This window comes from Giraffa tippelskirchi, chromosome 6, assembly GCF_054371585.1.
Source record: "Giraffa tippelskirchi isolate mGirTip1 chromosome 6, T2T-mGirTip1v1.2.pri, whole genome shotgun sequence".
NCBI lineage: Eukaryota > Metazoa > Chordata > Mammalia > Artiodactyla > Giraffidae > Giraffa > Giraffa tippelskirchi.
The window spans coordinates 99,170,325-99,183,759 of NC_137280.1; the positions used below are offsets into that span (position 1 = coordinate 99,170,325).

The window sequence follows — 13,435 nt, forward strand, 5'->3', positions numbered from 1 at the left end:
CTGAAACTCCAATACTTTGACCACCTCATGCGAAGAGTTGACTCATTGTAAAAGACCCTGATGCTGGGAAGGATTGAGGGCAGGAGGAGAAGGGGACGACAGAGGATGAGATGGTTGGATGGCATCACCAACTCGATGGACATGGGTTTGGATAAACTCTTGGAGTTGGTGATGGACAGGGAGGCCTGGCATGCTGCGATTCATGGGGTTGCAAAGAGACACGACTGAGTGACTGAACTGAACTGAATTCCAAATTCAGCTTGGTAAATCATAAATGACAGCACCGAATTTTAGGTTAGCTGTGTACGTCACATATGTATATTGTAGTACATGTGTGACATCAGCCAAGTATGACTGACTATTATCAGTCTACATCTCAGTTATGTTTTTACTTCATATTTTAAATTGTTATTAGAAAGTAAGGACAAAGCTACAGAAATGTTTAATGCCGTGCTTTTGTTTGCTAACTTTGTTATAGTTTTGCTTTGTTTTTGCTGCCTACAGCTGTTGGTTTTTACTGTAATTATCTTGAAGACTATGGTATTTTCTTGCTTACGTTTGTATGTAGTGTTTTATTATATCGTTAAAAGTCAAATGATACAGAATTGAATGAAGTAGGAAGCAGAACTCCATACATTTCAAAGGTTGCCAGTGTAAACTGGCATATATTCTTTGAGCCACTTTTTTTTTAATATATATGTTTTTATAGCCATTGAATCAGAGTCTACATGCTGTTCTGTAACTTGTAAAAAATGTTTCAGAATTTTGGGGTTTAATGTGACATGAGGCCTAAAATAATTCAGAGTATAGCTAAAAGGATTTGAAAACTGATTTTTTTTTTCCTGAGTTTGCATATGGAACTTTTTGCTTACTCTTTTTCATTTAATAGCACAAACTTTTAATTTGACATCTTTAATATTTAGTAAACTTCATACTCATTTTGCATTTCAATTCTGAGTTATTTTAACTAATTTTAAATTGTAAAGGAATATATATTACAGTTTTTATTTGCAGAGAAAGGATAAAATATAAGTCTCTGCTTTCCAGAATTAACAGTGGTTCATTTGCTTCTGTACCCTTTCAGAAATTTCAGAGCACATAAAATGTATGTACTGTTTCTTTCACCCCAAATGATATAATTTTTTTCCACTTAGCCCATTTCACCTAGTAATATACCTTAAATGCCTTTCTGTAGCAGGCTGTATTCTGCCACAAGATTTTGAACATTGTGCTTAACCAGTTCTATTTTAGTGGATGTTTGCCTAAACCTCTGTGATTACATATCTTTACATGTTGTAGATTTACATTATTAATGTAGTTTGAATTTTGTAAAAAATTTTGTCAGAAATTTGTTTCTTGTTATATAAATATCTATGAAATATTATCTATTTTACCTCTTGGCCTCCAGAAGTTAAAATATTTGCTTTTTGACCCTTCATAGAACAAGTTTGCCAATCCTTAATCCTTATCATTATACTCTTACCTTGTGTTTGCTTTGTGAACTTTTCACTGTATGGGTTGTCTTATTTACTTCATCATTGTGTCTTCCTTGAACCACCACCTACTTTCTTGAATATAAGCAAATCTCTGCAAACATAGAGTTTGTCCATCTCATTTATTACTTTAGCTTCATCATCTGGAACACTGGTGATGTAACAGGTACTCCATAAATACTTGTACAGTGATTAACAGTTTAAAGCAGAATGCAGAGGCATTCTTTTGTTTTTTGTTTTTCTTTTAATGGTCATCTTAAATTCTGAAAAAGTTCTTCCATTTTTAGTATAATGTCAGGGTCAGACACTAAAAATGGAAAAACTCTTTAGGTATTTTGGATGATCTTTAAAAAAACAAAGCAAAAGACTGCCTCTTCATTCTGCTTTAAATTGTCAATCACTATACAAATATCTATGGAGTACCTGTTACATCATCAGCAGACTACAGTCAGTGGGGTTGCAAAAGAGTCAGAGATGACTTAGCAACTAAACAACAAACAACAATAACAGGGTCAAAACATATGTCCTTATCTCACTTTTAAATTTTACTTAATTAACACTAGAAATTTTGCCTTGGGTTGAAAGTATGGGTATATGTGAATTTCAGTTCTTGAATTCATTTACCTATTATGTAAGAATTTTAGTATGGAATATTAATCATAAGACTAATAAATGCTGTACTTCTCCAAGATTCTTTTTAAATGTCTGTTTTCCTTACAGGATTATATTTTTATGTGTATTTTAGCTTCGAACCTAAAATTTGAAATGATTAGATCATTTTGTTCTTGATTCAACTTTATTATAACTTCATATTTACCATTTAACTAATCATTTAACGTTTGAGTGTCTGCCATGTTTCAAATATTATGTTTAGCATTATGGTGTTCTCCTGTTAATACTTTTGTGAAGAAAATATATGTATTATACAGGTAACAGTTCTAAATGGAAAGAGAGATTTACCCCAACACTGATATCAGTGTGGAGATATTTTTTCCTCTAATGTGTTTCAAATTTTCAAATTTAGTTTTCAAAATTGGCATTTATTATCTTGGCAAATTCACCAGGATTTGGGTTATAGAATACCCTTTGGATAATTCCGTTTGCAGATCTGTTCTAGAGCTATCCATTTATGATGTCTGAATCCTTCTTGTATGACTATATGACAATTTGTCCTTTGCGTGTGAAACGAATGGTTTTAACAGTGTGACTATAAGAGAATGTAACAATACAGTATTTGGAAGGATACACAGCGTTCCTTCCCAGATATTGTAGTATGTTAGCAGCAAGAGAAGAAATGTGTGCAAATTCCCAATCTGTCTGTTTGAATAAATTTCTGTGAAGAAATTTATAAAAGGAATCAGAGCATCTCCCCATTCCCTCATGGTCAGCTAGCTCGGCTGGCAGATGCTCAACCCCCAAAAACCTAGTAAACAAATCTACCTCTAAGCCCTGGACAACTGAGACCTATTTTTGTGAAGAGGATAGGAACAATACAGATAATAATAATAGTTGTTTGACACCTTTTATTGGGTTAAAAGGGATAATGAAACTCTTGTCCAGTATCTTTCTTTTGAAAACTGAAATTTCCAACTTCCTGCATTTTCTAGCCCAGAATAGAGAAGCATATCATTAGCATGCCATAAGAGCCTACCTTATGCCTATAGACTTAGAAACCTGATAATGTCAGCAACATCTGAGGGACTGACTCATTTTCAGAGATATATGAACAGAAGGCAAGAGGTATTTGGTGACTCAGATCTGTGCATACCTCAAAAAAAGGCAGTTTGGTGCATATATCTTACAAAAGGAGACTGAATAGATGAAGCATTGTGCTTCCAGTTTGCCAGTAAACCTAGAACATTCAACATTTGTCGGCTAAGAATCCTTTTCCTGGAATTGTATTCACATATATTCAGTTGACTCTTCTAATACTGGAAGTCAGTCTTTGTCTTTTTGTGTTGTAGCCTCACTGCGAACTTTATTCTGTGGAACTATTTCTTCTCACATCTGTTTCATTACTTTTCTCTTTCATTTAGCTAGAATTATGCCTCGGGTGGTTTTGAGACGAATTTGTAATTTTTCTTTTCCTCTTAGATTTACAGTATGTACAATGCTAAGAAGGTAATGCTACACAAATAGTATGCAGTGACTTGAGCCACCAAAATATCCCTAGCTCACCCCCATTACACACATGATACAAATATCCACAACAATACATTTTTCCTAAATAAAAATGGAAGAAATTTTTGTAATTTATTATCAGGAAACATTTAGCAGTTGTTTGTATTGTAAAATCACTTTTCAATTAAATTTAATTACGTTAAAAATTAGCCCACTGTCATCATATTGAACATTGTTCAGGAAGCTTTAGCCAGTGCCATATGAAAAGAAAAATAAGGTAGAGTAAGAGAGGGAAATATCATTATTTACATGTACATATTATATGAACATTTATTTTAAAGTAGGATTAATCTACTAATAGCAAACATCATAAACACTGAGATTTAACCACATGAATATTTTAAATTTTCCTGTGTTAAAATATATAAATATAAAATCTGAAAAGACATTGGCCACTTCATAGTAGATTGTATTGGCACCTAGTATAATTCAGTAGGAAAAAGCACAAAGAATAACAAAAAATATTTTTAAAAAGGAATAATGGTTCATTAAACCAGTGAGTTTCACCATGAACCAAAGAAGTGAAATACAAAATAATGACACATTTTTGGAGGGAAGAAATGCATAGGGCTTTCAAAATGGAAAAAAAAAAATTCATGAACAGTTTTGATAAGAATGTGACTAAAATTGCTGTCTTTGTACCTCGAATGATAAAACATTATAATGTTCTGAGAACAGTTCAGAAGTATATTTCCAAAACCTTAACAGTATGCATGCCCTTTAACTCAACATTTCTCTTTGTTTTGGATTTTCCCTGAGGAAATAAATCAGATTGACTACAGAGGTTTATCTACAGGGAGAGTTTGAGATGGAGGGAAATTATTTATCATTATTTACTTAATGATAAAGGAACGTGATATGCAAGCTAAATGTCTGTGATTAAGGATTTGGTTCATTTCAAATTATAAAATACAGATTGTGGAGTCCTATGCCTCCATAAAAAATTTTGTTGAAGAATATTTAATGACATAAAATGTTTATAAAAATGAAAATTTCATAGCTTTCAAATCATATGCATAGTGTGGCTTTTTTTCTTTTTCTTGATGTTTTTCTGTGAACATATACTAGTATTTTGTCACCAGAAAAGATATATTGATCTGTTAATAAGTGTGGCTATGATTTCTTTTAACGTCCTTGAAAGAGAAATATATATTTAACTGTTTAGAGAGATCATTGTCTTCTAAATTATTTTTTGAAGAGTTTGAGTCATTTTCTGTAAAATAACAGAATACTTTTTTGTATTTATACAGATATTCCTGATCAGGTTATAAGAGTTTTCAAAGCAGATCAGCAAAGTTGCTACATTATCATCAGTAAAGACACTACAGCTAAAGAAGTTGTATGTCAAGCTATTCATGAATTTGGTTTGACTGGTGCATCTGACACATACTCTCTCTGTGAAGTTTCTGTTACTCCTGAGGGTGTTATAAAACAGAGAAGACTTCCAGACCAGTTCTCCAAATTAGCTGATAGAATTCAGCTCAATGGAAGGTGAATGTGCTTGTACTTATTTCCACATGTGTTTTTGAAAATTCGATGTTAAAAGACATAATGTTAAATAGGAACATTATGTTTTAGGGCCACTGAGTTCTCTCTAAAATTAACATAGTATTTTTCTTCTTTTAGCCTTCTATTGTCTCCATAATTATGTAAATGGACTCTTAGAGTGTTAGCACTCATAAGTGCTACCCAGAAGTGGGAGAAAGAGGATAAAAATGTTTTAGCCCTCCTGCTAAAATAAAGTCTTTGAACCAGTGTTATAGTCCAATCCCTGTTTTTTACAGAGGGAGATGATACATATCTTTTATTATATGTATCTGGGCATATATATGTATGTTAATTTATACATTTGCTTTTTAATGATCAGTATGTACTTTGGGGAAAAGAAACCATAGTTTACATAGTTCTTTTAAGTAGTTTTGCTTTTATGAATATATGAAAACTCTAAAAGTGTTTTAAATGTGCTCTGAAAATTATTTGATCAACTAGAAAATAACATTTGTTTTTTAGTGATTTTTTCTGGCAGTAATACAATCTTTTTAGTGAACCCAGATTCATGTGTAGGAAGAGATCCTTAGAAACCTTAAAATGACTATCCATCGTGGTTGCTGTTAAGAGAGAATAGGTTAACTCTGCTTTTGCTGACTGTACATAGTAGTTAAGGGCATGGACCCTGGAGCAAGACTGCCCAGATTCAAATCCCTGGCCTGGCTGTGTGATCTTGAGCAAGTTCTTTAGTTCCTCTGTGCCTGAATTTTCTCATCATAACATGGGATGATAGTAATAGAACTAACCTCAGAGGAATGTTATGAGAATTGAATTAATAAACATAATATAATTAGATCTAATTTTATTATCTACAATATGAGTTTCAGCTCATTATTTATGGTAATCTCTTAGGCATGTGAATAGTTTAAAGGCAGAAGAAAAATAAATATAGTTCCTTGACAGCATAAAATAAATGGGCACAAACTCAGGCTTAGATCAAGCTGTATATTATTAGTAGAAAAGAGTGAAGTAAAAACCACTTGTGATACAATATGTAACCTCTTTTGCAGCAACAGTCTTGTAGAAGATATTTCCCAATTATGAATTCTTTACTTGTCTCTTAGCTTTTAAGTGTCATAAAATTGTTCATCTAAAAAGATGAAAGGCAAATAAAGATATTTTTTATGGCTACCGATCAATGCCATTTGCTGGAATGAAGTTTTGGATTTATCAAGGGAGAAATCAGTAGTGGAAGTTTCCATTCTGTATGGGTTTTATTATTCTTTGCTTTTCTTGAAAATTTAAAGTTAAGAAAGTGAGTGCAGCAACAACTTCCAAATAGAACTGTGGACAGTCTTGATTCAGGAGTTTACTCATGCTGTCCATGAACAAGTATTCTGTATAGTACCTATTATGTATCCTGTATCCTTATAGAGCCCTCATTAAAACTTTTGTTCTCAAGAGTATACACATGATTGTTCACACATGTGAATAATTTCTTAAAATCATCAAGTTTTACAGTATAATCAACATTACTTTTACATTTTAAATTCATAGATGTTAAATGGTAGAATAAGAGAACAACTGTTTCAAAGTCTTCTCATTTAAAATGTTAATTTTCCATTTTATCTTTAAATGAATATTCTGCTGACATTTCTGACAAAAAGTTATTAACAGTATAATAATGTTTTGACAACAGTGATAAAGAGGAAGAGTGCTCTTATAAATGTGAAATCACTTATAAAAGCAACTTTTTCCTTTTAGGTATTATTTGAAAAATAATATGGAAACAGAAACCCTGTGTTCAGATGAAGATGCCCAAGAACTAGTTAAGGAAAGCCAGCTATCCATGCTACAGCTCAGTACCATTGAGGTGGCCACTCAGCTGTCAATGAGGGACTTTGATTTATTTCGTAATATTGAACCTACTGAATATATTGATGACCTTTTTAAGTTAGAGTCCAAAACAGGAAATACTCACTTGAAAGAATTTGAAGACATTGTAAACCAAGAGACATTCTGGGTTGCCTCAGAGATTTTAACTGAATCAAATCAGCTCAAACGAATGAAGATTATTAAACATTTTATTAAAATTGCACTTCATTGTCGAGAATGTAAGAACTTCAATTCCATGTTTGCAATAATAAGGTAAGTTTGTACAAATATTTCTGTATGATTTTGTCATGATACTGAACTTGAAGCTGGTTTTCTTCTTAGGTATTAAATGGGCAGGAGAAGAAAAGTTCAATGAGTATATTTTTATATAAGTGTTGTTAGATTGAACATATTTTCCATTTTGGTGATACTGGTTTTTTCTCCTTTTGTTTCTTCCATCTTTCAGTCACTTAAACATTTTTTGTTAAGTATAGGTGGTTCCCTGCTCAGTTTTCTTCCTTTCTCCCCCTGTGAGGGATTATACCCTCTTGGATGTATGCCCGATACCTGGTCTTTATCATCAGACTTCTGTACTGTACATCAGGCAGTACCTGCTTCACTGTGATTTGACACTGAAAAATTAATGCACTACAAATTGGTGATATTAATGCATTAACTTAAAACTGCTATTTTGAAGTGACCACAGCAGCAACAAATGATAACGGCAGCCATTTGGTGACCTCTTCCTGTCTCTCACAGACTATATGAGGTATCATTGAATGTGTTGCCACTCAAACAAGCTGGGCCATTAGAATTATGAAAATCCTTCAAAGTTTATAAACCCAGGAAGTGTGGGTGATTACATGAGCTTCTGGGAACCTTCTTCCTTCTCTTCACTTATTATGAGAATCTAGGTGTAGGTACTTTATTTTCTGACCCTCATCCAGCACAATGCTGATCACAGAAGGATTCCTCCTAAAATAAGTCTAATTTTAAAGGTGGAGGGTGGTAGTAGTAGTAGTAGTAGTAGTAGTAGTGTGGCCCTTGTATATGGTAGCATAATAACTACCGTAAGTAATCCCATCTGTGCACACTCTCCAAAAAATTAATTATGATTTCTTTCTAGTACTCACAAGAGATAAAATGAAAATCTTCATAGCAACTTTTAAATCATAAATCTGTCATGGTAACAGAAAACTCCTTTGTGAAATTTAACCAGTGGATGCGGTAGAACTAGACATTGTGGAAGAAGTACTGAATAGAGATTAATAGAGTGGCCTTTAGAATCAGGTGCATCTGTATTTGAATCTTGCCTCTTCCATGTGGTAGCAGTGTGTCAAGAGAAAACTGAAGACCAGTTTCTCATTTGTGGAATTCAGGACTTACACCAACTACCTCACAGTTTTTAACAGCTCAGTCTAAAACAAGGGAACACAGATGCCATCAATAAACAATTCGAAGGCTAGAAATTGAAACTGTTTGTATAGGAAACATGGAGTAAAGAATCTGAGAGTTACCTGCTCAGTTTTGGAGTACTCCATTAAAAAAACAAAACAAAAAAACCCCCCCAAAACCTGATTGACTCCAGAAGAGATCTCTGTGTAAAGAGTGTCCAAAGAATATGGTGAAGGGCTAAAAACCATATCTTAGAGGCCATCCTCAAGGTGAGGGCAAAGAAGAGAGTCCAACCAAAGAAATAGAGTACTAATACAAGAGACAGTAGACAGCATAGTTATGATAGTGTCATTACAATCAAGGAAGTAGAATGAGACAGGAAGGTGAAGAGCAGCCCCAAGATGGGTATGAAAAAGGCCAGGCATTTGGTTAGGAAGCTTTGTTTTGGTTAAGAGGTTGGTTTTGTTATGAAGAACATTTTATTTACATTTTCGATAGTTCGTGTAAAGTTAATTGCTTGGTATTCCTACATTTTATATTACAATGCATTACAAAATATAAAGGACCTATTAACTTTTCAGCTGAGATGAAACAGGTGAATCAGTCACCTGTGACTGGAATTTATAGCATATTTTATTTATTTGAGTTCTTGTTTTCTTAAGTCTAGCCAGAGGATTGCCAGTTTTATTTATTATTTCAGATAACCTTTTCTTAGTTTCATTGATCTTTTCTATTGTTTTTTCTGGTCTCTCATTCATTTCTACTTGGATTTTTGTTATTTCTCAAATGGGCTTAGTTTCTCCTTTTTCTTGTTACCTATGTTAAGTAATTTATTTGAGGAATTTGTCATTATCAACCTAGGTCCTGGAACTGCTCTTGAAGTATCCCCCAAATTTTGGTATGTTGTATATCCGTTTTCCTTTATTTAGAAGTACTTTTTAGTTTCCCCTTTGATTTCTCTGACCCATTGTTTGTTCAAGGGAGTATTATTTAATTTCCATGTATTTGTAGATGTTTTATTTTTCCTCTTGCTGTTAATATCTAGTGTCACAAATTGTGGTCAGAAAAGATACTTGGTATGATTTCGGTCTTATTAAATTTGCTAAGACTTGTTTTTGGCTTACATGACCTAACCTGAAAGATGCTCTGTGTATGCTTGAGAAGAATGTGCGTTCTGCTGGTATTGAATGGAATATCCTGTATGTATCTGTTGTTCAGTCACTCAGTCATGTCCGACTCTTTGTGACCCCATGGACTGAAGCACGCAGGCTTCCCTGTCCTCCAGTATCTCCCGGAGTTTGCTCAAACTCATGGCCATTGAGTCGGTGATGCCACCCAATCATCTCATCCTCTGTTGACCCCTTGACCTATTGCCATCAGTCGTCGCCAGCATCCAATAGGTCCATTGATCTAGAGTATGGTTGAAATCCACAATATTTCCTTGTTGATATTTTTGTCTGGGTGATTGATGCATTGCTGAAAGTGTGGTATTGAAGTCCCTTGCTGTTGCTGTATTGGTTTTTTTCTCCCTTCAGATCTGTTGGTATTCGCTTTAAGATATTTAGGTGCTGTGCTGTTGAGTGCATACATGTTTACATTTGTTATGTCTTGCTGAGATTGGCCCCTGTATCAGTATATAATGACCTTCTTTGTCTCTTTTTGGCTTAAAGTCTGTTTTATCTGATACAAATCACTGTTCTCCTTTGATTTCCATTTGCATGGAATATAGTTTTGCATCCATTTGCTTTGAACCTGATTGTATCCTTGAGGCTGAGCTGAGTAGGCAGTATATAGTTGGATCTTTTTTTATTTACCAGTAATTGTGCCATTTGATTGGAAAATTCAGTCCACTTACATTTACAGTAATTTTTAAAAATTACTTATTCATTTATTTTTGGTTGGACTGAGTTTTCTTTGCTACATGCGGGCTTTCCCTTGTTGCAACATGTGGGGGCTGCACTTTGTTGCATTGTGTAGGCTTCTCATCGTGGTTGCTCTTGTTCTAGAGCACAGGCTCTGGGCACGTGGGCTTCAGAGTTGCAGGCTCAGTAGTTGGAGCCCATGGGCCTAGGGTGAGCAGATTTAAGTGGCTGAGGCTCGCGGACTCTAGAGTGTGGGCAGTAGTTGTGGTGCTGAGGCCCAGCCACTGTGCAGCATGTGGAATCCTCTCAGACCAGGCATCAAATCCAAGTCCCCTCCATTAGCAGGTGGATTCTTACCCATTGCACTATCGGGGAAGTCCTAGAGTAACTATTGATATGTAAGGACTTACTACTGCCATCTTGTTTCCTGGATGTTTTGTAATTCCCTTCTTTCTTTTTTACTCTATTTTTTACTCTATTGCTGTGTTCCTTTGTGAATTGATACTTTTCCTGGTAGTATGCTCTGATTTTCTATTCTTCATCTTTTGTGAATCCACTATGGGTTTTTGCTTTGTGGTTAGTTACCATGACACTTAACACGAAACCTCTTAGAGATGTAACCGTCTATTTGACGCTTATAAAATTTCAGTCACATACAATTCTACCCCCTCTTTTATGTTTTCAGTGTCACAATTTGCCTTTTTATGTAGTGTGTTCATTTGCAAATTGTAATAGCAAGAATTGTTTTTTATATTCTTGTCATTTAACCTTTATTCTCTAGTTTAGTGGTTAATATGCTTGAGGCTGAGCTGAGTAGGCAGTATATAGTTGGATCTTTTTTTATTTACCAGTAATTGTGCCATTTCATTGTTGAGAGTATTTTTTAGCTTAACTATATACTTAACGTTTATCAGAGCATTGTATATTTTCATATCTTTTCACATTATTAGTGTCATTCCATTTCAAGAACTTCTTTTAGCATTTCTTATAAGGCAGATCTAGTAATTATGAACTTCTCAGGTCTTGATTTCCAGGGAAAGTCTTGTATTTCTCTAGGATAATTTTGCCAGATAGAGTACTGTTGACTGATAATTTTTTCCTTTCTGCACTTCGAATATATTAGTCCACTCTCTCCTGCTTTTAAGTTTTCTGCTGAAAAGTCTACTGATAGCCTAACGGGAGTTCCCTTGTAAGTTACAGTCTTCTTTTCTCTTGCTGCCTGTAGAATTCTTTCTTTCATTTTGACAGTTTTATTATAATGTGTCTTGGAGAAAGTTGTCTTGGATTGAAATACTGGGGTAATCTATTAGGTTCATGAACTTGGATGTCTAGACCTCTTCCCAGGTTTGGAGATTTCTCAGCTGTACTTCTTTAAATAGTCTTCCTTCCCTTCACTTCTCCCTCTGGAACTCCAGTGATTTGTATATTGGGTTTTTTGGGTTTTCTTCCATAATGGTTTCCCAACTTTCTTCATTCTTTTTCTTTTTTCTCTTCATTGGCTTTCTTCATTTTTTTTTTCCTGCTTTTTTCTCCTCACACTGAGTTATTTCAAAGTTCCTATCATTTATCCCAGTGATTTTTCCTTCTCTTTGGTCTACTCGATGTTGCTACTCTCTATTGCAATTTTTTCATTTCATTCTCTGAATTCTTCCACTCCAGAATACTCATTTGATTTTTTCTTGTGATGTCTGTATTTTGATTATATATTGTTTTTCTGATTTCATTGACTCATCTTTCTGTTTTCTTACAGCTGATTGAGTTTTCTTAAAACACCTATTTTGAATTCTTTATTAGGTAAATTATGGATTGCCGTGTCTTTGATTACTGAAAGATTATTGAACTTTTGTGATGTCATGTTTCCTTGTTTTTTCATGATTCAGGGAGTTTTGCGTTGCTTTTTCTGCATTTGAAATTGCTTTCATCTTCTCTAATTTTTATGAGTTGCCTTCAGGAGATAAAAATCCTTTGTCATTCCTAATACAGATTCTGAGGCTTTCTCTCTGGCATTGTGTGGATACACCTGCTCCAGGCTTCTTGTTCCCTCTTGGGCAGAATTCTGAAGCTTGTATGTTTTCTCTGTATCCTAGGATGTACCATGTCAGATGCCGATATGTCTCTTTTATTTTCCTAAAGATAGTGCTACAGCTCAAATTTGTGGTTTCTTCTTCACCCACAGACTCCAGCCTGTTTTCTGTGTTTTTTCCCTCTCTTCCAGAGCTTTCTTTTGGGACCTTGCACAGGAAGCCAGTAGCGGAGGGGTGGAAGGTTTGAGCATGGTGAGCTGCAGGTGCTCTTGGATACTTTGGGAGGATTTACAGTTGAGGTTTTCCTGTGTCTCCTGGGGAGCTTCCCTGGTGGCTTCCATGGTGAAGAATCTGCCTGAAATACAGGCAAGAATACTGGAGTGGGTTGCCGTTTCCCTCTCCAGGGGAACTTCCTGACCCAGGGATCGTACCCAGGTCTGCCTCATTGCAGGCAGAGTCTTTACCATCTGAGCCACCAGAGAAGCCCATTTTCTCTGTCGTTCTTTCTCAACTCTGACCATTTCCATTGATTGCTTTTGTCAGTCCTTTTAAGATACTTGGTCAAGATCTTAGCCGTATCTTTTTCTTTATGTAGGTTCCAGTATTGCCTTCATTTCTCTGATAGTTGTATTTTTTTCTTTCAGTTTTTCCTGAACTTGTTAATTTTTTAAATCAATATATATTTTTCCCTAAACTCTTTTTTTTTTTTTTTAATTATTTATTTAGTTGACTGCACCAGGTCTTCGTTGAAGCATGTGGGATCTAGTTCCCTGACCAAGGATTGAACCCAGGGCCCCTGCATTGGGAGCACAGAGTCTTAGCCACTGGACCACCAGGGAAGTCCCTTCCCTAAACTCTTATATCACTTCATAGCTCTTTGTTTACTTTGTTAATTCATTTGAATCATGGATACTAGGGTCATTACTCAGTCCCAGTTTTTATTGTCAGAACATTTTCCTTCCTTATGATCTTTCATTCTGTGTTTTTCCTCGTAGCAGCATGCTATGGCTCCTTTATTCATTCCTTGTTTTTGAAGGACATGAGTTTTCCTATACCATCTTATCTGCAGGAGATTCATATGGGAGAGGAGCCAGGGAAGTGTTCCAGGCTAGCAGAA

The 13,435-nt window shown here is 34.8% G+C and overlaps 1 protein-coding gene across 13 annotated transcripts in view; it reads left to right on the forward strand.

Annotated features, from left to right (window-relative positions):
- RAPGEF6 (Rap guanine nucleotide exchange factor 6) overlaps positions 1-13,435 on the forward strand; it is a 213,019-nt gene that overhangs the window by 169,098 nt on the left and 30,486 nt on the right. For 12 of the 13 annotated variants that reach the window (XM_081500219.1, XM_081500221.1, XM_081500217.1 and 9 more), the window contains 2 exons: positions 4,925-5,165; positions 6,927-7,310. In XM_081500219.1, coding sequence (XP_081356345.1) covers positions 4,925-5,165; positions 6,927-7,310 — 625 coding nt within the window. Of the gene's footprint in view, positions 1-504; positions 520-4,924; positions 5,166-6,926; positions 7,311-13,435 lie in introns of all 13 variants that reach the window. The other variant, XM_081500223.1, reaches the window with a different exon arrangement.